Consider the following 27,265-nt stretch of genomic DNA (forward strand, 5'->3'; position numbering starts at 1 on the left):
TTTTGCTACCTTGACTAGTAGTTGGATACAGCACGACGGTATGGTCCGGACTGGAGTTTCTTTTTGAGTGGATTTAAAATAAGTGGATTATGGCTTGTGTTCAACAACAACAACAACTCAACCCCATTCAACTTGTGATGGTAAGTGAGTCTATGTTAAGGCTATACTCTGTCTTAGCTGGTGAATCACAATCTTTCTCTCTCTCTCTCTCTCTCTCTCTCTCGCGCTATCTCTCTCTCTCTCTCTCTCTGTGAATCTCTCTCTCGCTCTCTCTCTCGCTCTCTCTCTCTCTCAACACAGCGTGTTGTTGTTGTTCGCCGCAGGTGACGCATAATGAATGAATGGTAACTTGTTTAAAATGACAAGATATATATATGTGTTCATTATTGGATTGATCATACGTGTACTGGTGTAGTATGAATGAACTCGCCTTAACATTGGAAACGGGGTAAAGTTATGTCGAGTCAGTATTCGCTTGGTCAGCTGTCCGCTTGACCCCCCCCCCCCCCCCCCACCTTCACCCCCCCCCCCCCCCCCCCCCGCGCCCACCCAAATGTAGTTCACACCGGCCGCCACTGGTGCTCTCACCACTAGACTAAGACACCCACCCACCCTGATACAAACACAGAAATACTATTATGATCATTTAACGGTTAGAGTTATGGTTATGGTTAGTTTAAACTTTAAGGTAACAGTTTGGTTAGGGTTAAAGGAAGTGTGTCTCGATAGTCTTGAGGTAAAGGCACTTGCCACCCCCGGTTTATTCCCCAGCAGGGGAACTTGGATGTTTTCTTAAAACAAAAAAATTTAAAATAAAGAAAAATTAAAAATAAAGTAAAAAAAAATATATATATATATTACTTAATTGTAATACGTACACATTGTACATTTTTGTAAATATATTACTATTGCTACTATGTCTATTACGTACAATATGTACATTTTATGCAAGATCGGCCTGAACAGAGCAAACAAGTGAAGTGAAGTTCTAAGTCCAAACAGTTGATCGTGGGTGATTGGCTGGGTCATAACACACCCATCTAACTTCTTCAACTCATTTCGGTGACATAAACCCAAATTAGAACAACAACCCTCTTATCACTTCCTGTATTGTGATCTGGTTAAGGTCAACATGACAATTTGATCTTATTTTTCCTAGATGCTGAACGTGAGCAGCATAATGTTAAGCCCCAACTGTACTTCTGATCCGCTGGCTGGCTGCCCGGCAACGGTGATGTGTGACAACCTGATCTCCGAGACGAACGGCAGCGGCTTGGGACCGAGCGACGCCTGTCTGACCGAGGAGGAGTATCTGGAGAAGTACCGGGGGCCCCACCGCTCCACCGTGTTCCTCCCCGTCTGCCTCACCTACCTGCTCATCTTCCTGGTGGGCGCCGTGGGCAATGTGCTGACGTGCACCGTCATCACCCGCAACAAGGTGATGTGGACGCCGACCAACTACTACCTGTTCAGCCTGGCGGTGTCCGACCTGCTGGTGCTGCTCCTGGGCATGCCGTTCGAGCTGTACGACATGTGGCAGAACTACCCCTTCCTCCTGGGTAAGGGCGGCTGCTACTTCAAGATCTTCCTCTTCGAGACCGTCTGCTTCGCCTCCATCCTCAATGTGACGGCGCTCAGCGTGGAGCGCTACATCGCCGTGGTGCACCCGCTGCGTGCCAAGTACGTGGTGACGCGCACCCACGCCAAGCGGGTCATCCTGACTGTGTGGGGTGTGTCGGTGCTGTGCGCCCTGCCCAACACCAGCCTGCACGGCATCAAGACCCTGCTTCCTCGCTCCACCGGCCTGGTTGGCGGGGTCGAGTGCGGCGACGGCGACTGCAACCAGGGCGAGGGGATCCCGGGCTCTGCCATCTGTACGCTGGTGAAGCCACAGTGGATGTACAACCTGACGGTCCAGATCACCGCGTTGCTGTTCTTCGCTCTGCCCATGCTCACCATCAGCGTCCTCTACATGCTCATCGGCATGGAGCTGAAGCGGGAGAAGATGCTTCAGGTGCTGGAAGCCAAGGCAGGCCTGGGACAAGACAGCTTCTGTAACGTCCGCGCCCAGCAGCAGAAAGCCCGCCGCCGGCAGGTCACCAAGATGTTGTGTGAGTACCGAGCCACTCCTATTTCTCTAAGCTCCTGAGGTAGTCCTTAGAAATAGTGTCCCTTGTAGGGGTGTAACGGTACGTGTATTCGTCCCACGACTTCACGGTACGGACGTCACGGTTCGGTACATCCAGCCATACAACGAATACATCTCATACGACACAACAGATGCAGCTCTTAGGACTCTGAGCTATGCTCTGCACTGCTACTGCGGTAATCATGCACCATTAACCTGGCAGTGCTGTTAACAAGGCGTTAACAATACTGCGCTCTTGCAGTAGCGGTTCGATTTTTTATTTTTTTTTACTTTATTTTTTAGCGTTTATCGCTTTTCTGGTCAAGCATGACCGACAGAAACAGGTTGAAATGGGATGTAGAGCAGGGGAAGACACTCTGAGAAAATACGGCGGGTCCAGGAATCGAACTCGTGTACCCCAGATCCGTGACGAGCACGGTTTTCCCCGACGCAGAAATAGCGCCGAGATATGCAGTGAGCTACGGGAGCTCTCCAGCGGTTCGATTTTTAAGAGCTGGATCTGTAGGTGAAACTAGGGTTGCACATTTTACAAATGTATGCTCAATATCTTTATTTTACTTTACACTGGCTTACTTTGATATAAACATTGAATATCAAGCTTGTATTGCCACATTTACATGATGAATAAAATGTTGAAGCTTGTAAAGGCATGATGACAAGCCGAGACAACAAATTAACAACCGCGCACTCTGCACTAGTATCACTGACTACCGCGGCAAGCTTAGGTGGAAGTATAACATAATAAAAAAAAATTTAAATTAATAATAATAATTATAAATATAGAATAATCATTATAAATATTTGTTTACTGTTGTACCGAACCGTGACCCCAAAACCGAGGTACGCACCGAACTGTGGCTTCTGTGTACCGTTACACCCCTAGTCCCTTGTATTCATCAATTCATTTTCCATCTAGTCTATTCTTATGAAGATGAAAGGCTGCAAAAAAACTAAAGCACTTGTTTTGATTTGATTTGAAATCAAAACAAGTGCTTTAGTTTTTTTTGCACTTGTTTGGTAATTTTGTGGCTCAAAATGAAAGCACTTGTGTCGAGGTGGGTGGATGTGTAACAAAATTGCTTTGGCTCTGAAAAATAGACAATTTAGCAAAACATATACTTATTTCTCACCCCGAATGCACTGTAAAGGACAAAATGGTAAACGGGAAGGGAAACAATGTTAATGTTCACCATAGTTGGGGGGGAACTTTGTGTTGTTTTGTTGTTACAAATGACGATGATTTGACTGTTTAAGAACATGTTTACTATAAAAGCTAACAAAAAAAAAGCTAAAAGCTATAAAAGCGTATAGTATCTCTAATAGTAACATTTCTTTGTGTGGGGGCGGAGTTAAATTTGCATGCAAATCAAGGCGAGTGCTTTGTTGGCACCAGTATGTCATCTGAGTTTTGCGCGACAACCATAAATATTAAATAACAATAACAAATATGGCCTTTGTTATTATAATTTTCACGATGGACGTCCAGACGCTCTGCACAGCAACAAACTTTTGGCTTTCAACAGCAATTGATCCATCAGATTTATCATTCTGCTTTCTTTATGGGTAAATTGTTGACTATTGTTGACTAGTTATTTATTTAGAATGTTTATGTGGTACAGCCCAACGTTACTGTCACCGCATTTAACGGCATCTTAACTCTTAAAATTCCAAGCACCCTGATAGACCTATTACATGCTTCCAATCTCTGGGTTATAAAACCAAACAGCCAATAATACTATATACGTCCAAATAATGTTGTTTATTGAGTTATGGCAACGGATCGATATCCAGTGTGTCAAGATGGAGTCCGGAGTAGCGTGCGGACCAAGCATTTCCGGTCACTTCCGGTTTTGGCAACTCGCCGATCGGCCACCAGGTGGCGGTATTGAAGCGTTGGAGAGTTGAGTGGAGATCTACAGCACCAGTCACCACTCCGTGGGTGAAATGTGAATACCATGACGAAAATTTGAAATATTGATCTCAATGACGTGGTAATCAGTCATTGGCAGACAACGCATGGCGGAGAATGACGTGTTAATCAGTCATTGGCTTAATAAAAACGTACGTTTAAAAAAGATAAATAAGCGTTTCAGGACCTAAAAAATCTTTCTTCCTTTACCTTCAATTAAGGTTGGCGTTGCACCCACACCCTTTTATCTGGGTGATCGGTGACAGGGCAACCACAAGAGGGTTTGTCTCAGATTTTTATATATTATGTTTAATCAAATCCACATATACAAAATTTACATTAGATACAATCTGGCGAGGGGACATCCCAGAGTTAGACCCTGAGTTTGACTGGGACGACGTTTGGACAAATGCTATATTAGCCTCCTGCAACCCTAATCACCAACAAATTAATTTAAATTATATTCATAGGACGTGTCTCACACCTAGGAAACTGTTTGCTATGGGACTGGTGGCCGACTCCCCGTGCACTCTATGCTCTCTAAGAGCCACCGGCATATATATGCATATGGTCTGGGAGTGCCCACCAGTGCCCCATTTCTGGAAATCTATAGCAGCTAGACTCTCGGGCATCGGTAACATATCGATTCCACTCACGGCAGCAACATTACTTCTAAACGATATATCTTCACTACCAACATCCATACAACAGAAAATAATTATTCTGGAAGGCATTACAGCAGCCAAAAAACGTATCGCTATGAGATGGAAAGAACCTGATAATCTCACATTAATTCACTGGTCCCTGACACTGCTGGACGTTATTTACTTGGATATATCAACTGCTTGGATGGTTGGCGTGGGACAGGCGGGTATTGAACTATGGACTGCGGCAGCCAAGGTGGTCAAGAACTCAATGTAGCGACGGAGTGGGGGAGGGGTGTTGGTCATGGGCGATCTTGGGGTGGGGGGGGGGAGATGTCCAATGTCTGATATCTTTTGTGTTGTTTGTGATGTCTTTATTATTTATTACTTTGTGTTTTTTTTTTTTTTTTTTTTTTATCGCTTTATTGCTACTGGGCAGTCCAGTAGAGAGAGACAGAGGAGGAATGGGAGACAGAGTGGAGGGAAGACATTCGGCAAATAACGACGGGTTTGGGAATCGAACCAGGTCGGCCGTGTCGCGGCTGAGCGCGCTATGTGGTTCGCCACTGGGGCGCCCATTACTTCGTATTTTTATTTTGTATTTTGTATTATTAATCTTGTTCTATAAGTAACACATATTTATTATTGTCTTATCATTATTATTACAATTATTGTTGTGATATTATTGATGTTGATGTTGTGTTGTTGTTTGTTGCAATTGAAAATAAAAATTATTTGATCAAAAGAAATCATATCATCATATAAAAATTCCGGAAAAAAATAAACGCCCCACGTCACCACAGCCGTCGCCACAGCCGTCTGTCGGCTTTACGCAATACTCTGCATTTGCATTTAAATTCAACATTCCAGAGGGGGATGGGGAGATCAAAACCTTGTAGGCTTTCAACCGTGCTACGTGCATGGCACCCCCGCTGATTGGATTTACAAACTCTCATTATATATTCTTCCTGTCATTAGATGTTTTCTCTATACCCGAAATCGTATGGCATGGGTGCCTGCTTCGGTGACTAGACCTGCTTGTGTGTATTGTGAATGAATGTTCCTTGTGCGTGTTTGGGGAGGGGGGGGGGGGTTATATTTAGGGATGCCCCGATCACGTTTTTTGCCACCGATACCGATCACCGATCGTCGTGAGCCATATCGGCCGATACCGATCCGATACTGATCGTTTTTGATTAAAAAGAAATTAAAAATTATTTTATATAATTTTTTTTTTTTTTTTTTTTTATAAAATATATATATTATATAATTAGACTTGTACTTGTATTATCTGCGAGACATCGCCACCACGCAACAAGTCAAAATGCTCGCTATCTGCAAACAGCTCCACTGTCTGTGTGTACTCTAGTAGCCTCCAGCTCCAAAAAGGATTCTCCGGCGCTGCAGCGGGACCCTATTGGTAACGTTATGCTTTGGTCATTTCACATTCAGCAAGCCCTCAGCTCGAATACGCATTAAATCAATGTTATAAGACATTGATATCAAGAGCTATCTGTAGCTACTGCTAGCCGGCTAGATGACGTTAAGACAGAACTTTAGTTCAATGGGACATTTCGTTTTGAACAGTAAACTAACGTCAGCTAACGCAAGCTAACGCAAGCTACCGGAGGTATGAACATGGACTACTAGATTTTCTGGATCATTTGTTGATATCAGGAGCTATCGGTAGCTAGCCGGCTAAATACCGTTAGACAATGCCTACTAAACGTGAATAGTTGACTGGGTAATTTTGTTTAAACAGTAACGATAGCTAGGTAGCTAACGTTAGCGCAGGTCGAATGCACTACAGACTCGAGCAGAGGAGCCGCACCTCTTTGTTTACAAACTCTACACGGGGCGGGCGGGGCTAGGGAGGAGGAGCAGTTTGCAGGTCCTGTGCGTCTGAGACAAGCGAGTGAGATATCCACTTGATCAGTTTCCGCGATCGGCGAATATGACTCATTATCGGAATTCCCCGATCGCATATTTATACTGATTATCGGCCGATAACGATCGGTGGCCGATCGATCGGGGCATCCCTAGTTATATTTTATGTTGATGTAATATCAGTGTAATTTTGCTTCCTGGTGAATGCCACATGCAAGCCCCTAGAGGGTTTTTAGGCAATTCTCCTACACATCCCTTTGTGGATTGTATTGTATTATATATGTAATTGTTTTTTTATGTGCAAATAAACAAACAAACAAACAAACTGACAGTGAATAAATAAATATTTTATGCAGCGCAAAGGTTCAAAGTAAACTGGAACGGCTGACAAGGGACAGTAAAGGTGCTTTTCCTCTAAACTTCAAAAAGACGTTGATTGAGAAAGTTAAAGCACAATATAATGTTTGCAACTGGGAGGGATGTGTTTGTGTAATTTTTGCACCAATAAACTCAGTGAAAATTATTTACTGTAAGTTGTAATTTTTCATAATAGTTTTGCAACATAAGAAAACTGTCCCACATTTCAATGAAGTCGTGCTAAACAATTAAATAATTATAATAATACTGTAATAAATACGACAAAATATGGCATTCATAGGTCATAATAACCTGCTGCTGAAAAAAGTACTAGGACAATTACAGTCCATGATTTTACTAAATCAATACACATTATACAAACTGCCTATAATACTACTGTGCAATAGTTGTTTTTTTATTTGCTACTTTGACCTCCATTATTCTGCACAACTAATGGGAAAACCTTTGCTAAACCACTTATAAGGTTGTTGCATTTTAGTGTGTGTTCTTACTATGGAAGCAAATGAGTGCCATAAGTATTTGAATTTAATCAGACACCGCATTATAGCATTGAAAATAATTACTTTGAAAACATGTATAATAACTTTGAAAACATGTATCTGAATTTTTTCAGACACCGCATTTATAGTTCCAGACACCGCATTTATAGTTTCAGACACCAAATTTATAGCATTGCAAATAAATACTTTGAAAATCATGTATCTGAATTTTTTTGCTCAGAGTTTACCAAAAATGCAGTGTTAATAAAAAAATTCGAATGCATAATAAAATTCAATGTAAAAATGCAGTGTTCATTAAAAAATTCGATGCATAATTGCGGTGTATATAATTCGATGTCAAAAATTGCGGTGTGTGGATTTCGACGTAAAAAAACCAACATCCGGGTTACCCAGACAGGATAAAGCAATCGAGCTGGATGTGATCGAACTGACTTCTGGCCTATCACTGCACGGCTTTGTCAGTCTAGTGATCACAACAACCCAGGAAGCCGGGCTCCGGTAATAGTCAGTTAGTTCTGTGTTCCGTGTTGCAATAAACGTTCAACGATGTCAACAAAACGGTATCTTATTACCGCTTTCCTCCCGACGACAAAGAGAAGAGAAGGTGGCTGAAGCCTGAAGTTGATACAGTAAGTTTGATCTCAATGATAAACAATAATTAACAGGTAGGCTAACGGCAGGCACCACTACGAATTGAAAATGGGGGACCCTGATGTAAACAAGACGAAAGTCTTTCTCTGGTCTGCATCCCCTTAACAATTGTGTGTATTGAGCCGTACTGTACTGTACCCATTCTGCAATCTGTTAATAAACTTTTCAATCAATCAATCAATTAGGTACTACTACTAGTTCGCTAGAATCCAAATCGAAAATCAAGAATCCAAATCAAAAGTCTTATATAAGGTTATGAGATGAACATGTATGTTATGTAGGTTATGAAATGAATATGTATGTAATATGTAATAAAAACGCAGCTCAACGCATACATTTGATCTAGAACCCCGTTTGTTGTCCCCTAACTGTTATACGAAGATGGCCGGCGGTCTCGTGACGACCAGAATACAAAACATTACCTGTTGTTATTGTTAAGTCGCTATCTTGTGATAGTAACATGGTCGTGGTGTGAATTACCTGGCTCTAAATTAAAGTATTTTTGGATGACACAACACAGTAATAAGAAGGATGGCAAGTGTATGATGGCATGCATGTACAATAATGCTGTGTTTATATTTATGCTTAATGTACTGTATATATATCCACATGTGTTTGTACATATAACTGCATATAAACCTTTTACATATCTGTAGATACTACTATATCTATATCTGTACATATCCCTTACCTACTCGTACTATATACGCTGCTGGCCAGTATGACTACCATAGTGTCTTTATACCTGCTGTATCAATGTACATAATAATACTACAACTCTGTACATACATATGATCTGATTAGCATTATTACTCAGTAGTACTGATTTATATATTTTAAACAATATAATGAATTAAGGTTTTGTTTTATTTGTCACATAAGGTACATGTACATTACAGTGAAACACTTGGTTCTGTATGAGCCTCCTGAGATTGTGCTTCATAGAAGTTTTTCTAGAAGTTAGACATCTCTTTGATCCAATGACCTTGTAGTAGACAGAAATCTATTTGTTTGTTTCTTCATATCACAGTTTACAATTTATTTTCTTTTTGCAGGCATGACTTCACCCCAACATCCCCTGAGTGGAACATGGAAAGAGTGTTGACCTTGATGTTTATCGTTGTCTTTCAACCATATTGTTTGTTACTGTTTAATAAATTGTTTGTTACTGTTGATGTTTAATAAATGTTTATCGTCGTCTTTCAACACCCTGCCTCAGACTCCTATCCATGGTAACTCCCAGCTATTACTAAAGTTGATTTCAAGACGTGACTCGGGGGCGTTCCAAGGGTGCGTTCCAGCAGAGGTGTTCATTGACTCCAGTGTTGAGTGTTTTTCTGCTGTGAAAATACATAATAAAGTTATTCCTTTCTTCCGTTCAGAATCAGCCAGCCTGTTGTATATTGAACAGCCCAGTATATGTATTAGGGATGCACAGTATGGACGTTTTTTCAGCCGATAACGGATCACTAACTGCTGCTCATGGCGAATACTGATAACTTCATAACCTGTAGTTTATACACAACTGAGGGTCTACAGATCTAAAGGACAACAACCAATCAGAGCACTTGTCTGCCATAAAAACATAATACATCTGTAAAATAACAAGGGAACAAAGGTGAATTGTGCCACATTTATTTTAAACGTGTTTTATGTTTACTCTGGTGTTTAAATTTCTGTGAATATAGTTTGTATTATGTACTGTTTACATTTTGTACAATCGTCGTTTCTGTAAATGAGGGAAACCTCAGAGGCTTACGATTTTAAATAAAGGTTGAAATGAAAAAATTTGGTTACAGAAAAAGACCTAACCTCTCTTTCTCAGTCATCAGATAGAACATGCTCACAACATTGAACAGCAGCAATGTAGATCTCACAGACTGGGATGCAGCTCGTAGGTCAACAGCTTCTCTTAAAGCAGCCATTAGTCCATCAGTCAGAGGGCTCTCTGTGTTTGGGACAATGACACTAGAGTGGCCATCAGGAGCAAATCCACTGTTCTCCCACTCAATCTGAGGAATATCCACACCCTAAAAACAACAGAAATAGAAAGCCTTATTTGTGGTATTAATTATCTTGATAGACAGCAGCAGTAAGGTGGGCACTTATGGCTTTTGAAATCTGTATGCTCCTACTCATTTATCTTTCTGTTTTCACATACTGTAACTCATTTTCTAGGACTATAAGCCCTAAACCACTGCCCATGTTGTTTAGCAAATGTTCATGGCTCTTATTCTGACCTACACTTTTGTAATTCACTCAGCATATGAATTGTTCCCACATGTAAGAGAAATTACATTTTCTCATCAGGAAACCTTTCTTATGCATTTGACACATCCCAACTTTTGCCATACAGTATAACTATGCTATAGTTCAAATATTTTCACCTATTTACCTTGCTGTCAGATAGCCCTTTCTGGTGGGGAACAGGCTTTATAGCCACCTACAGTATGCTCTCTTAAAAGGGTGCTCTGGGATGAAAATACAGGGGAAGTTCAATGGAGTCTGGTAGGTGTTTGCAAGAGCATGGATAGCGGTTTCAGTTTTTGAGTGGCTGAGGGATCAATACTATTGAAAGCATTGCAGTTGTAAAAATTGGACAAAGTTACCTCCATACCTCCATGTTATCAGAAACTGGAATTGGGTGATGGATTCGTCCCAGCTCCCACAGCTGATTTAGGGTCATATGGCCTTCTGTTCTTATAGGATGATTTGCCCAGCCACTGCGGAATGTGTCCAGGTCATCGTCACCGTGGCACTGGCAGGAACACATAATGGCAACAGAAGAGGTGTGTAGCATTGCCAATGTTGAGGAACCCCTCTTCTTCAAGGTAGTGTAGAGCATCATAGTAGATGACTGTAACAGCTGTCCACATGTCTCGCCATAGCCTCTCTATCCTGGAAAATTGCGAGTTTACCAGAACATTTTAAAGTTAAAGGACAGGGAATGGCAATATTTGCATTTGTGGCAGATTTGACATGGAATTATTATGTATGTATAATAAACAACTGATCATGTAAGATCTCAGCAGTTTCTTTTGTTGAGAAAAGGTTTCCAGCAACAACAAATGCACAGATGGATTTTATTTTAAATGCAATCCAATGATCTGATGTTCATTGTGTGTATTTCTTTATCTACCCTTGCATGAGTCATTATTGTCAGTCCAAAACAAGAGATTATGTTTTTGTAACATGTTTCTAAAACATTATCTCGTGTTATTTACATACTAAGACAATAGGTGTGACATACAAATGTAATTCGACACACACTGCCCAGCAAAAACTGTACATTTTTATTTTTGCAGCAAGGAAGAGATTGTTTAATTTGCATGATGAAGAGGTCACAGTTAAGTACCCTTTGACTGACATCAACTCCCACCATAGAGAGGAATTTTACCTCACACTATTGCAAATAACAGTACTGCTTCTAGTAGGTATATGTGTAGCAAACAGTACAGTTCTGGCATGGCAGCAGTGAGATGGTGTCTTTCAACTAGCAATCTCTGATCTTTTGGGCTTACCGTTGATTGTGAACACTCTTGCCAGATATAAAGCTGCCCCTTCCAGTGCCACGGACTGTAAACATGAGACGTGGAACGTCCACATTTTCCACCCCCTGATCAGCTCGTACCCTAAAATATACCAACAATTACAACAAAGACCACATTAAGTGTTGGTTTCAATGGCCCCCCACTGCCTCAGGAAATATTTACCTAAGAGGGAAACCAAACTTCTTGACAGATTCTTGGAAGAAGGCCAGATAAATAAATTATATTTTCATCAGTTTACAGCATTGGTATTGTGTAGTGTTTGGTGAATTTATTGTATTATTGTATATATTATATTGTATATAAGCTAGTGTGGACAGCTGTTACAGTCATCTACTATGATGCTCTACAGTACACTACCTTGAAGAAGAGGGGTTCCTCAACATTGGCAATGCTACACACCTCTTCTGTTGCCATTATGTGTTCCTGCCACGGCTTCACGATGACCTGGACACATTCCGCAGTGGCTGGGCAAATCATCCTATAAGAACAGAAGGCCATATGACCCCAAATCAGCTGTGGGAGCTGGGACGAAAGCCTGTTCCCCACCAGAAAGGGCTATCTGACAGCAAGGTAAATAGGTGAAAATATTTGAACTATAGCATAGTTATACTGTATGGCAAAAGTTGGGATGTGTCAAATGCATAAGAAAGGTTTCCTGATGAGAAAATGTAATTTCTCTTACATGTGGGAACAATTCATATGCTGAGTGAATTACAAAAGTGTAGGTCAGAATAAGAGCCATGAACATTTGCTATTGATTGATTGATTGATTGAAAAGTTTATTAACAGATTGCAGAATGGGTACAGTACAGTACAGCTCAATACATACAATTGTTAAGGGGATGCAGACCAGAGAAAGACTTTCGTCTTTCGGCTAAACAACATGGGCAGTGGTTTAGGGCTTATAGTCCTAGAAAATGAGTTACAGTATGTGAAAACAGAAAGATAAATGAGTAGGAGCATACAGATTTCAAAAGCCATAAGTGCCCACCTTACTGCTGCTGTCTATCAAGATAATTAATACCACAAATAAGGCTTTCTATTTCTGTTGTTTTAGGGTGTGGATATTCCTCAGATTGAGTGGGAGAACAGTGGATTTGCTCCTGATGGCCACTCTAGTGTCATTGTCCCAAACACAGAGAGCCCACTGACTGATGGACTAATGGCTGCTTTAAGAGAAGCTGTTGACCTACGAGCTGCATCCCAGTCTGTGAGATCTACATTGCTGCTGTTAAATGTTGTGAGCATGTTCTATCTGATGACTGAGAAAGAGAGGTTAGGTATTTTTCTGTAACCAAATTTTTTCATTTCAACCTTTATTTAAAATCGTAAGCCTCTGAGGTTTCCCTCATTTACAGAAACGACGATTGTACAAAATGTAAACAGTACATAATACAAACTATATTCACAGAAATTTAAACACCAGAGTAAACATAAAACACGTTTAAAATAAATGTGGCACAATTCACCTTTGTTCCCTTGTTATTTTACAGATGTATTATGTTTTTATGGCAGACAAGTGCTCTGATTGGTTGTTGTCCTTTAGACCTGTAGACCCTCAGTTGTGTATAAACTACAGGTTATGAAGTTATCAGTATTCGCCATGAGCAGCAGGTAGTGATCCGTTATCGGCTGAAAAAACTTCCATACTGTGCATCCCTAATACATATACTGGGCTGTTCAATATACAACAGGCTGGCTGATTCTGAACGGAAGAAAGGAATAACTTTATTATGTGTTTTCACAGCAGAAAAACACTCAACACTGGAGTCAATGAACACCTCTGCTGGAACGCACCCTTGGAACGCCCCCGAGTCACGTCTTGAAATCAACTTTAGTAATAGCTGGGAGTTACCATGGATAGGAGTCTGAGGCAGGGTGTTGAAAGACGACGATAAACATTTATTAAACATCAACAGTAACAAACAATTTATTAAACAGTAACAAACAATATGGTTGAAAGACAACGATAAACATCAAGGTCAACACTCTTTCCATGTTCCACTCAGGGGATGTTGGGGTGAAGTCATGCCTGCAAAAAGAAAATAAATTGTAAACTGTGATATGAAGAAACAAACAAATAGATTTCTGTCTACTACAAGGTCATTGGATCAAAGAGATGTCTAACTTCTAGAAAAACTTCTATGAAGCACAATCTCAGGAGGCTCATACAGAACCAAGTGTTTCACTGTAATGTACATGTACCTTATGTGACAAATAAAACAAAACCTTAATTCATTATATTGTTTAAAATATATAAATCAGTACTACTGAGTAATAATGCTAATCAGATCATATGTATGTACAGAGTTGTAGTATTATTATGTACATTGATACAGCAGGTATAAAGACACTATGGTAGTCATACTGGCCAGCAGCGTATATAGTACGAGTAGGTAAGGGATATGTACAGATATAGATATAGTAGTATCTACAGATATGTAAAAGGTTTATATGCAGTTATATGTACAAACACATGTGGATATATATACAGTACATTAAGCATAAATATAAACACAGCATTATTGTACATGCATGCCATCATACACTTGCCATCCTTCTTATTACTGTGTTGTGTCATCCAAAAATACTTTAATTTAGAGCCAGGTAATTCACACCACGACCATGTTACTATCACAAGATAGCGACTTAACAATAACAACAGGTAACGTTTTGTATTCTGGTCGTCACGAGACCGCCGGCCATCTTCGTATAACAGTTAGGGGACAACAAACGGGGTTCTAGATCAAATGTATGCGTTGAGCTGCGTTTTTATTACATATTACATACATATTCATTTCATAACCTACATAACATACATGTTCATCTCATAACCTTATATAAGACTTTTGATTTGGATTCTTGATTTTCGATTTGGATTCTAGCTAACTAGTAGTAGTACCTAATTGATTGATTGATTGAAAAGTTTATTAACAGATTGCAGAATGGGTACAGTACAGTACGGCTCAATACACACAATTGTTAAGGGGATGCAGACCAGAGAAAGACTTTCGTCTTGTTTACATCAGGGTCCCCCATTTTCAATTCGTAGTGGTGCCTGCCGTTAGCCTACCTGTTAATTATTGTTTATCATTGAGATCAAACTTACTGTTTCAACTTCAGGCTTCAGCCACCTTCTCTTCTCTTCGTTTTGTTGACATCGTTGAACGTTTATTGCAACACGGAACACAGAACTAACTGACTATTACCGGAGCCCGGCTTCCTGGGTTGTTGTGATCACATGACTGACAAAGCCGTGCAGTGATAGGCCAGAAGTCAGTTCGATCACATCCAGCTCGATTGCTTTATCCTGTCTGGGTAACCCGGATGTTGGTTTTTTTACGTCGAAATCCACACACCGCAATTTTTGACATCGAATTATATACACCGCAATTATGCATCGAATTTTTTAATGAACACTGCATTTTTACATTGAATTTTATTATGCATTCGAATTTTTTTATTAACACTGCATTTTTGGTAAACTCTGAGCAAAAAAAATCAGATACATGATTTTCAAAGTATTTATTTGCAATGCTATAAATTCGGTGTCTGAAACTATAAATGCGGTGTCTGGAACTATAAATGCGGTGTCTGAAAAAATTCAGATACATGTTTTCAAAGTTATTATACATGTTTTCAAAGTAATTATTTTCAATGCTATAAATGCGGTGTCTGATTAAATTCAAATACTTATGGCACTCATTTGCTTCCATATCTTACACCTCATTTGTAGGGCTGACATCTTGATTAGAACATCAACTTTATTTTCACTCAAAGTCACATTCGATTCATCATTGAATGAAACTGTGGTGGAACCGGACTCATCCATTATATTGTAGACGGATCTTCTGATCAATCGTTTTAATAGTAAAAACAAATAGTATCAGAGTATTCGAGTCATTACGGTAACCTGCAGTACATCAGTGTGGTAACACTGAGTTTTACGGCGTTAGACTGACTTACGCTACTGACTGCATGTGGTTATTTTGGTACATGCTCAACAACGGAGATAAAGTATTACCTCAACTAAAGATACCTGACTGGACATTCCGTGTTTATTACATGGTGTCAGAAGTGGGCAATTTTTTTTTACTAAGAGAGTGAATCATGGCGAAGTTTAGCCCACCAGAAAGTTTTTCTTGCGATAAACCAACGGAGTGGACAGACTGGAGGAGGCGGTTTGAGAGGTATCGAACGGCTACGGAGCTCACTAATAAGCCTCGTGATGTACAGGTTTCTGCTTTGATATACGCAATGGGGAGTGAAGCTGAAAATATTTTCAAATCGTTCACGTTTACTGATGAGGCACACGCGAACAACTACAAGATAGTGTTGGACAAATTTGATGGCTATTTTTTCCCTAAACGAAACGTGATTCATGAGCGTGCCGTATTTCATCAGAGAGTGCAGCGGGCGGGAGAGCTGGCAGAGACATTTATCAGAGCTCTCTACGATCTATCAGAACACTGTGAGTTCGGTCAGTGTAGGGACGAAAAGATCCGAGACCGGATCGTAGTGGGGATTCAGGATAAAGAACAGTCTCGTAAGTTGCAACTGATGTCAGACCTCACTTTAGCACAAACTATACAGTCTGTACGCCAGTCAGAGACGGTTAACATGGGAGGCTACGGGAGCCGCCACGGCCATACAAGAGGTACGGGGAGCGCGGAGAGAGAACCCCAGATGGCAACGCTATGCCAAGAGAGGAGGAAAAGGCGCGGAACACAGAGGGAAGTGCGGCCGTTGTGGGGAAATGGAGCACAAGGATCCAGAGTGGTGCCCCGCACGCAATTCAACTTGCAATAAATGCAACAGGACTGGGCACTGGCATAATCAGTGCAAATCCAAAGCGGTGAGTGAAGTAACAGAGACAGATGAACAGAGTGAATACTTCTTGGGATCAGTGAATGCAAACACTGGTAATGAGCAGTGGACAGTGCAGCTCCTCATTGGTGCAACACCAGTGCAGTTCAAAATTGATACTGGGGCAGATGCTAGTGTTATGTGTGAGGAGACTTTTAATGTGCTTATTCCAGAGAGGGAACTAAGCCAGACCAGCGTATCACTGAGCAGCCCAGGGGGTAAATTAGATTGTCAAGGACAATTTCAAGTTAGCACTGCATACAAGGACAAATCATACTCATTCCCAGTGTTTGTCATCAGAGGGATGTCTGTCAATAACTTACTCAGCCGGTCCACAGCAGCAGAGATGGGCCTCATGAAACGGATCGAGGAGGTCCACTGTACCTTTGGAGACCACGGCACACTAAAGACGGAGCCGGTAAAGATTAGGCTCAAGGACGACGCCACTCCATACGCAGTGCACACAGCATGCAGAATCCCAATACCACTCATGCCCAAGGTCAGGAGCTTCGCCGCATGGAGGAGAACGGCATCATAGTGGTGGTAACCGAGCCAACGGACTGGTGTGCCCCCATGGTGCCTGTGCTCAAAAAGAATGGAAAGGTGCGTATATGTGTTGATCTTAAGAAGCTAAATGAACAGGTCAAGAGAGAGAGATTCATCCTACCTACACCGGAAGAGATCACAGCCAAGCTGAGTGGAGCAACAATGTTCTCCAGCCTCGATGCAGCCTCAGGGTTCTTCCAGATACCTCTGCACAGCGAGAGCACCCGGCTGACCACCTTCATCACTCCATTCGCCAGGTACTGTTTCCGGCGCCTACCGTTTGGAATAACAAGCGTGCAGGATATATTCCAAAGGAAAATGACAGAGACACTCCAAGGCCTGCAAGGCGTCGCCGTCTATATGGACGACATCATAGTGTATGGAAAAAATGTGGAAGAACATGACCTCTGCCTCCAGAAGGTCCTAGAGAGAGTTGAGTCTGCTGGGCTCAAGCTCAACAAGGACAAGTGCGTGCTCAGGCAGGTGGTCGATGCCTCTGGCGTGCGGCCAGATCCAGCAAAAGTGCTGGCCATCCGGGAGCTCGCCGCGCCCGAGAATGTGCATGAGCTTACGAGTCCTCAGCATGGTGAACGGTTCGAGAAATACCTCTACGGCCTCGAGAGTTTCAATCTAGTGACGGACCACAAGCCCCTGGTCCCACTAATGAACAGTAATGTCCCACTAAGGTGCCAGAGACTTCTCATGCGGCTCATGCGCTTTAAGCCAGTGGCAGAGTAAGTGCCAGGGAAGACCCTTGTAGTGGCAGACACACTGTCAAGGAGCCCCCTGAGTCACACAGAGAACCAGAAAGACACACACTCCGATGTAGAGTGCTACATCGCAGCTATCATCAACAACGTGCCAGCTACTCCACAGAGGATGGACAGCATCCGGAAAGCTACAGCAGCTGATAAAAAGCTGCAGACAGTGATCAAGTACATCAGGTCAGGATGGCCTGAACATGTGAATACATCACCAAGCGTCATATGAGAGTACTTCCCTGCGAAAAGTGAACTTTCAGAGTATGATGGAATGGTCATCAGAGGAAGCCACATATTGATACCAGAGACACTGAGGACAGAAATCCTCAATAGAATCCATGACGGACATCAAGGGCTCTCAAAATGTCGGGAGAGGGCAAACGCCTCTGTCTGGTGGCCGGGCATTTCCTCGCAACTGAAACACAAGGTCTTGTCGTGTCAGTCCTGCTGTGAGCTGAGAAGAGCGCAGCAGAGGGAGCCGTTGATCTCTACTCCGCTCCTTGACAGACCATGGGAGCGTATAGCTCTAGATTTATGTGAGCATAACAAACAGAGCTACTTGATAATCTCAGACTACTACTCTAGAATCTAGATATATAGAGATACTGCAGATGACAACGACAACCAGTGCTCAAGTCGCTCTGAAGCTGAAAACGTGTGCCCATTATGGCGTCCCGGACGTGGTCGTAAGTGACAACGGGCCACAGTTCTCGAGCGCTGAGTTTCGAGACCTAGCCTGTGAGCTTGACTTCAAACATATCACCTCAAGCCCACACAACCCACAAGGCAATGGTCACGCGGAGAGGGCGGTGCAGACCGCAAAGCGAATCCTGAAACAGAAGGACCCTCTCATCGCACTCATGTGCTACAGGTCAACACCATGTAGCACCACAGGGGCCAGCCCAGCTGAACTTCTAATGGGTCGGAAAATGAGAACGACACTGCCTACACTCGAGAGGAACTTGCAGCCCTCATGGCCTGACAAGCGACAGATCAAGCAGAAGAACGAGGCTGAAAAGAAAAAGCAAGCCTTCTACTACAACCAACGTCACAGGGCGAGACCCCTACCTCCACTACAGCCTGGTGGTAATGTCCTCACCAAACTGGACCACCAGAAATCCTGGACAGCTCCTGCAGTAGTGACCAGCGAGAGTGTCACGCCACGCTCTTACATCATTGAGACACAGCAGGGAGCATCACTCCAGCGCCACCTCCAGGGGGTACCCGCTCCAGGGCCAGTTGGGAGCACAGCACCAGTCTCACCTGTTCCCAAGGACACCAGTCAAGAGCCAGGTGACACCAGTGTCGACGTGCCTGCTGGTACTGAAGGACTGTCACAGTCCAGGTCTGGACGGATCCTTAAGCCAGTTATCAGACTGGACTTGTGAGTTAACATGATCTCACACTCATGGCCTTTCAATGGGGAGAAATGAGGGAAAATAGTTCCAGGTGGTATTGTTAACCACATAACAAAATGTCAAAAGAGTTCCGGAATGTAAACTGTTGTGATTTAATAATCATTTGCTACTCTGAATGTTGAATGTTGTTTATTGATGTTATAGAAGAATAGCACTGTTTCCACTTTACAGGATGTTCCTATTGATTGCTATATAATAGCCTTGTTAATACAGAAAGTGTATTTGTTTACTTTAATAAGGGAAGTAAAACTAAAAGGGGGAGATGTCAGAGTATTAGAGTCATTACGGTAACCTGCAGTACGTCAGTGTGATAACACTGAGTTTTACGACGTTAGACTGACTTACGCTACTGACTGCATGTGGTTATTTTGGTACATGCTCAACAACGGAGATAAAGTATTACCTCAACTAAAGATACCTGACTGGACATTCCGTGTTTATTACAAATAGTACAAAGTACATGTAGGTTAAATGAGCTTTGGCTAAGAGGAGTGCTCTCATCGTGGCCAGCTACTGTAGGAGTCACTGAGGAAGAGAAGGAGACAATGGGCCTCATTCACGAAGCGATATAAGAACAGATTTCCTCTTATTTAGTTCTTAACTGAAGAGTTTATCGCCGGCCACTAGGGGGCAGCGTCTTACCAGCACCCAAGCGGACATGCCTTGATATGCATATAATATAATATGTATGAACAGCAATAGTGCAATAAGCATCTCACATGAATGAGTGAACGAACGTCTCTGCCGCAGGCGAGTGAGGGAATGAGGACTAAGATGGCCGCTCAGTAATAACAGCGCAGATCAAGGCATGTCCGGTTGGGTGCTGGTAAGACGCTGCCCCCTAGTGGCCGGCGATAAACTCTTCATTAACTAGCATTTTATTTTATTTTTTTATCTACTTTTTCTCCCCATTTTTCAATTTTTCTCCCTTCCCCAATTTCGTATTGTCCAATTCTACCCTCCCCTGTCTCGAACGTTGTTAGGCCATGCCTCCCACAAGCCGGCTGCAATGTGGACGAAGCCTTGCATCACGTGTCCCCTCCGGTACTCGAGGAGGCAGCCGTCGCATCTTTTCACCTGCACAGCGCGATCTCTCAGCGGCGAGGGTCTGCGTGGGAGGGACACGCCGCCCCCGCCGCTTCCTGATTCTACTGCACAGGCGCACCAACCGACCTGTAGGAGTCGCTGTCCACAATGTCCGATCCCCACCCCCCAGCTTCCCACCCCCTAATACTGCCAATTGTATTAGTATGAACGACCAGCCAAGCTGGTAAGAACGCCGAGAGCTGCGCTCGAACCCAGCGTCTCCTGCGTTGGTGGCGAGCGCCTTGCCCACTGCACCACCTAGCCGCCCTTAACTAGCATTTTTTTTGTTATTTTGTTCTTACCTGGGATTCAGCAATGTTTTCTTATTTTTGCTTTTCTCTTAGGCAAGACCATATTTTAAGAGTGGTCGAGAGCACTCTTACCCAGATAAGAAACTCTAAGGAAAAAAGCCTACCATTGGTTAATTGCCCCCAAATACGACTTAAAAAACCCAGAACTTATTGCGTGCATTCTGCTTCTGAAATGGATTATTATATATTAGAACAGTTAGATCATCCATTCAACAGGAAGCGATTTGCGACTGATCTCAAAATTTGATTAGATTCAAATGTATTGTTATTATACAGCACAAGTACAATACACCATCCAACCAGAGTGGATAAATAAATGCTCCAGAAATAAATATGCGTGGAGAAAGGCTTGTCAAGCAGCCCCAGCGCGCGAGCACACACACACACATGTACTGTATACGTGGTACATTAATAGTTCCAGCAAAGTAGGCTTCTATTATTCGAATGACTTGTTTTATTGGGTATCATAGTAGTAAGTCCTACTGTAGAACATGACATATTAGCATGACATCTCATGTATTAATGCCAATACTGAACGACTACGCATTTGGCTCTTGACAAGTGTAAATTATGGATTAGTCGGTTGCAGTCAACGTCAGACCCTTTAGCTCAACTGGTTAGTGCGGCTGCCTGTGGATCCTATGGTCACAGGTTCAAATCTCTCACTTCCAAAATATTTTTCTTTTTTTTATCATTCATTTATGCATTTATTTATGGAGCATTTATCTATCCACTCTGGTTGGATGGTGTATTGTACTTGTGCTTTATAATGACAATACATTTGAATCTAATCTCATTTTGAGATCAATCACAAATCTCTGCCGTTTTGCACACGCCTCATAAGGAGCTGGCGGGGCGTGTCTGTATGCAAATTAATTGAATGGGAACGTGCATTTCAGTTTAAGAATGAGTGGGATTCATCATTCAACACATGTGAATTCAGATCAGATATGATCTCATCAATTGATGCAGGGCCCCTGGGAACGACGGTTTAATTCCAAACAAAACGTCAATAAATATACTAAACAAAACGTCAATAAATATACTTCCATACATAATCAACCCCCCGCCATCCCTCTCTCTCTCTTTCTCTCTAGTCATTTTGGTGGTGGTCTTTGGGATCTGCTGGGCTCCCTTTCACACCGACCGGCTCATGTGGAGCTTCATCACCAAGTGGACGGACGAGATCTACCAGATCTTCGAGTATGTCCACATCATATCCGGAGTTTTCTTCTACCTCAGTTCGGCCGTCAACCCCATCCTGTACAACCTCATGTCCACGCGCTTTCGGGAGATGTTCAAGGAGGTCATGTGCCACTGTCCGCATCACCCCGTCCCCAGGAAGCAGTCCCTCAGCGTGACCCGGGTGACGCTGCGCAGCACACTCAGCGACGCCCCGCCCGGACACGGCACCGCGGCTGTCGAGGGCGACATCAGCGACGTCTGTGGACAGAGGGAGGACAACAAACTCCATTGTATAAAATCATCACAATCAGAGTGTGGAGTCTTGTACAGTTACACAGAGTAACGGCTAAAGTGATACAGAGTAAAAGTATCCGTTTGATTTATGGACCTCACTTAGTAGGAGTGCCTGCGGGTGTGTCTTAAGGAGGGGAGCAGTTGTCGAGGTGGAACATTTTACATTTCTAGGGAAGTGTGTAGTTTGTAATTAACTACCTAAATCAGTAGTACTGAAGATGCTACAGAGATTTGAATGTAGATAAGCTACCACCAAACTACCATGTAGTTAAACTAGTAATTGAACTGTATTTAAATGTAGTTAACTACTCCCCAATACTGATTACTGTAGACAATGCACATAAACAATAGGGTTTTGAAGGGGAACACCATCCACATCAAGACAATCAATACTGTGTTTATGAACATGGGCTACTCTCTACAAAAGCCAGAAACCTGATAGATAAGACTCAGACTTGTGATGTCATCAGGTATAAAGTCTGGAGCTGCTCCATAGACAATGAAATGAGAAATATATTAAGGGTGGCAGGGAAGGGAGCATGTCTATGTTCCCCGGGTCCTATGTTCCCCGGGTCCTATGTTCCCCGATTGATTGATTGATTGAAAATTTTAGACCACCAGCCCTGATTCCAAACTCTAACCTTAACCAACTTCGAAAGAGGGCCTAAGCTTAACCAGTTCGAAACAAGGCGGACATTAATAATTAATAAAATAATAAAAATGTATACAATTTTCAATCAATCGGGGAACATAGGACCCGGGGAACATAGGGATGATCCTGCAGGGAAAGCACACAGGGATTTGCTGGGTACATGGGGACATTTTCCATTTCAGAACGGATAACACTACAATAGTATAAAGCTCATTCAGGTCTAAAAACTCAAGACAAACATTCTATGGGTCCACAAAATCAGTCTCACATTCACCGTCTATGATACAGCTCCAGACTATACCTTATGACATTACACGTCTGGGCTGCAGGAAATACAATTCAAATAGAATAGACAGTAAACATTTAGGTAGTCAATAGGACTAAAATAAGAATAAGAATATAATAATATTAAAAATAAGAATAACTTAGAATAAAGAATAAAATACGGTCCGGGATATACATTCTGGTATGTATATACATTCTAAAATCTTAAATATACAACTATCCAGCCAAAAATATACAGAAATATACAGTAACATGTACAGTAATAAGTGTGAACATGTAAAGTGTCCAGGAAGATTGTGAGAAGTGTAAATTGTTTTAAGTGTCCAGGAAGATTTCGCCAGGCTGTACTGTCAAGTCAAGTCAAGTCATTTATTTATAAAGCACGTTTAAAAACTCAAGAGCCAACCAAAGTGCTGTACAATCAAAGCATAAGATCAATGTCATAATATAAAATACACAAATACAAAAATAGAAAAAGGCACAACAGGACAAGACAGTACATTCAGAGAATAGGACAACAGTAGGCCAACAAACGGATAGAGGAGCACAAAGTACAATATAGCACACGGGACAGAGGAGCACAAGAAGAGATACAACGGGGAGGGGGCAGGATAACATTGCATGGGAGTGAGTGTGTGAGTTAGGGTGTGGGAGAATCAGGGTTTATTGAAGGCTAGGGAATAAAAGTGGGTTTTTAGACAGGCCTTAAATGTCTCCAGCGAGGGGGCAGATCGGATCTCCAGGGGTAACTGGTTCCACAGTTTGGGGGCCACGGCCTTGAAAGAGCGATCGCCTCTCTTTTTGAGTCTGGTGCGGGGGGGGGGGGGGAACCAGCTGAGCCTGGTTGGAGGATCTTAGTGACCTGGGTGCTGTGTAGGGGGTGATGAGCTCTGTTATGTATAGGGGTGCTGCACCCGATAGTGCCATAACACTTTCCGTGCCACGGGTCCGGTGCCCCGGAACCCCGTTGCGTGCCACCACCCACTTCAATGATAGAGCTCTCATATTTGCGAACGCATCAACTATATCTTAAATTATGGCTATGTGTATAATATGGCCGTCGCTTATCAATGACTTGTTTGCAGTCAACATTGTCGAAACGGATAGTTTTTTAATCGGTTAATTTCCGTTTTATACCATTTTGAAAAACGCTCGTTTTATGAAAGTTCCAGATAATTTCAGAAGATTCTGTGATAATCGCCCTTTACTGGAATATACTGGAATACACAAAAAACGTTGTAATTTTTCGGCCTATTTATGAATCGTTTTTAAATAAACGCTAGATTATCGATAGTATATGTTAGGCTTGGGCGGTATCCTTATTTTCAAACCGGCAAACCTTTATGTTATAATACCCCGGTGCACGGTATTTGACGGTATGACTTTCATTTTCATCAGCGGGGGGGGGGGGGGGGGGGGGTGTTACGTGTTACCAAGTAAACAAATCATCGTCAGCTCTCAGAATGATAGTCCCGTCCCGCACCGGTAGAAGCCCGCACCGTTTTAGCGTTAGCATCTAGCCTATAGCCATGGCAGACTATTTGATTCCTTAAGGGCTAGAAATTGCCTGGGTTTTGGTCATATGCTCCCGAAATGCTCCCGTTGTTTGGCTACTTCTATGTGCAGTAAAAACTACTCGAATGCTTTATAACCTAGCCATTGATTTAGTTCAGGGTAATCCAAGATTAGCCGCAGAGCTAACGCTACTAACTTGAGCTAACGCTATTTATTCAAGCTCAGTAGCTCACAGAGAGAGATAAACAGCTGACAGCGGATAGTACAGGACGGTACAAATACAATAAAAAGGCGGGTGGGGGCTGTTGTGTAAACCTTGTACTCTTTAGTTCACATATAATAAGAGACTGATTGCTCCACAAGGACCACAACAACACTGCTCTCGTCACAACGCTTTACGGTATTTTCACAGCACTGTCGCAACATTACACCGTTGTGACCCACTCGCTCCACTAGAGCGGTCTCGCCCTCTGCTGGCGAGTGTGTGCACTACACTCAGTGTGTGCACTACACTCAAAACTCCGTTTCACTGTTATAGAAACTGAAGCGCATCTGTGATTTTGACGGTGACGGACGGTATTGAAAATCAATACCGTAGGTATTTCTAAATACCCTGGTATACCTTAATACCGTCATACCGCCCAAGCCTAGTATATGTGTACTTATGCACGCTATAGAAGCGGGCTGACAAATCGATTATCCATTTCCTGATCAGCACACACACACACATAGGGCCCACGTTGATATATAGGTGAAAAAATATCTGATTATCCCAAGACTGGTAAAATAGATTCCTTACCTCAGATCAGATGTTCTCCAAAAAGATTATTCCAATTCCTGATCGCCATTCCAAATATCGATCGCGTTTATTGATCCAACGCTGGGTACTGTAAACACACATTCTCCGCTGTTCTGCGGCTCGGCAATGACTTCGATCGTCTCGGGTTACTTGTCTGACAAGTAAAAGGTGGAAGCAGGATTATTCTTTTCATGCTTTTCATTCAATCCAATCCAAAGGGGTGCAGTACCATAAGGAGAGACGATAGGGGGCGGTATTTTCCCAATGGAGCTCAGACAGAGTCCCAGTGGTAACGTGAGGCTAGATTGATGAAATATGAATGGAAATCGTTAATAAAAAAAAAAAAAACGAGATCTCTCGTCTCGTTGGCACTGAACGGTTGGCATGAACTAACAAGAAATCTCGTCGTTGGCACTCAAAGTGTTAAAGGTCAGGAGGAGGATTTTGAAGTCTATTCTAAGTGGGACTGGGAGCCAGTGTAGGGAGGCTAGAATTGGAGAAATGTGTTCTCTTTTTTTGGTGCCGGTAAGGAACCTAGCTGCCAAGTGTACCATTTGGAGGCAGGACATGGCTGCCTGACTGATGCCGGTGTAGAGGGCATTGCAATAATCAAGGTGTGATGTGATGAATGCGTTTACTACTGTTTCCAGGTCGACGGGTGAAAGTATTGGTTTTATTTTAGTGATGTTACAGAGTTGGAAAAAGCATGACTTGACTACGGCATTTACCTGCCGGTCGAATTTGAGCTCTGGGTCAAAGATTACGCCCAGGCTCTTGACGTGGGGTTTGAGGTGGGTGGAGAGTTGTCCTAGGCTGTTGGAGAGTGTATTGGTGGAAGAGGGGGGGCCAAACAAAATTATCTGTTTTGTTTTCATTTAGCTGAAGGAAGTTGAGGGCCATCCAGCTTTTTATGTTCCTGAGACAGTTTTTAAGGGAGTCTAGGTTAGCTGTGTCAGAGGGGTTGAGGGGAAGGTAGATTTGGGAGTCATCAGCATAGAAGTGGTATGAAATATTGTGTTTCTGGATGATTTCGGCCAGGGGGAGCATGTAAATAGAGAAGAGTATGGGGGCCAGGATGGAACCTTGGGGGACCCCATACGGTAGACTAGCTGTGGGGGAGGAGTGTCCACCCAAACTGACCGAAAAGGAGCGGCTGCTCAAGTAAGATGAGAACCAGCTTAGGGTAGACCCCCCAATACCGAGCCTGTGTTCAAGACGATCGACCAGGGTGGAATGGTCGACCGTGTCGAACGCGGCGGAGGTCACCCTGTGCTCAGTGATGCAGTGATGCTAATCTAATCTAGATCTAATAAATCTAATGGCTGTCGGAATGAAGGACTTCCTGTGCCGTTCAGTGTTACATCTAGGGAGTCTTAGTCTAACACTGACGGTGTTTCCCCTGAAAAAAATGTCAACAGCGGTGCTGCATATTTGTACACTGCAAAAAATGAAATCTTATCAAGTGAAAATATCTTGAATTATCTTATTCCACTGGCAGATCATTTTGCTTATTTCAAGTTTTTTTTCTTGATTTGTCAATTTAATCTTGTTCTAGAAAATGTTCACCTTGTTTTCTTAAAACAAGATTAAATTGACCAAAATCATGAAGAAAATACTTGAAATAAGCAAAATTATCTGCCAGTGGGATAAGATAATTAAAGATAATTCTACTCAAGGGCGGCTAGGTGGCGCAGTGGGCAAGGCGCTCGCCACCAACGCAGGAAATGCTGGGTTCGAGCCCAGATCTCGGCGTTGCTACCAGCTTGGCTGGTCGTTCATACGAATACAATTGGCAGTATTAGGGGGTGGGAAGCTGGTGGGTGGGGATCGGACGTTGTGGACAGCGACTCCTACAGGTCGGTTGGTGCGCCTGCGCAG

The 27,265-nt window shown here is 42.7% G+C and overlaps 1 protein-coding gene across 1 annotated transcript; it reads left to right on the plus strand.

The window, feature by feature from the left end:
- Positions 1-1,234: 1,234 nt before the first annotated feature.
- On the plus strand, positions 1,235-22,185 carry LOC311223703 (neuromedin-U receptor 1-like; the record flags this gene model as incomplete). The annotated part of the gene is made up of 2 exons (XM_084308475.1): positions 1,235-2,111; positions 21,755-22,185. The coding sequence occupies 2 exons, from the start codon at positions 1,235-1,237 to the stop codon at positions 22,183-22,185; spliced, it is 1,308 nt and encodes a 435-aa protein (XP_084164601.1).
- Positions 22,186-27,265: the final 5,080 nt, after the last annotated feature.

Source organism: Notolepis coatsorum (assembly GCF_963971535.1).
Source record: "Notolepis coatsorum genome assembly, chromosome: 2".
NCBI classification, from domain to species: Eukaryota; Metazoa; Chordata; class Actinopteri; order Aulopiformes; family Paralepididae; genus Notolepis; species Notolepis coatsorum.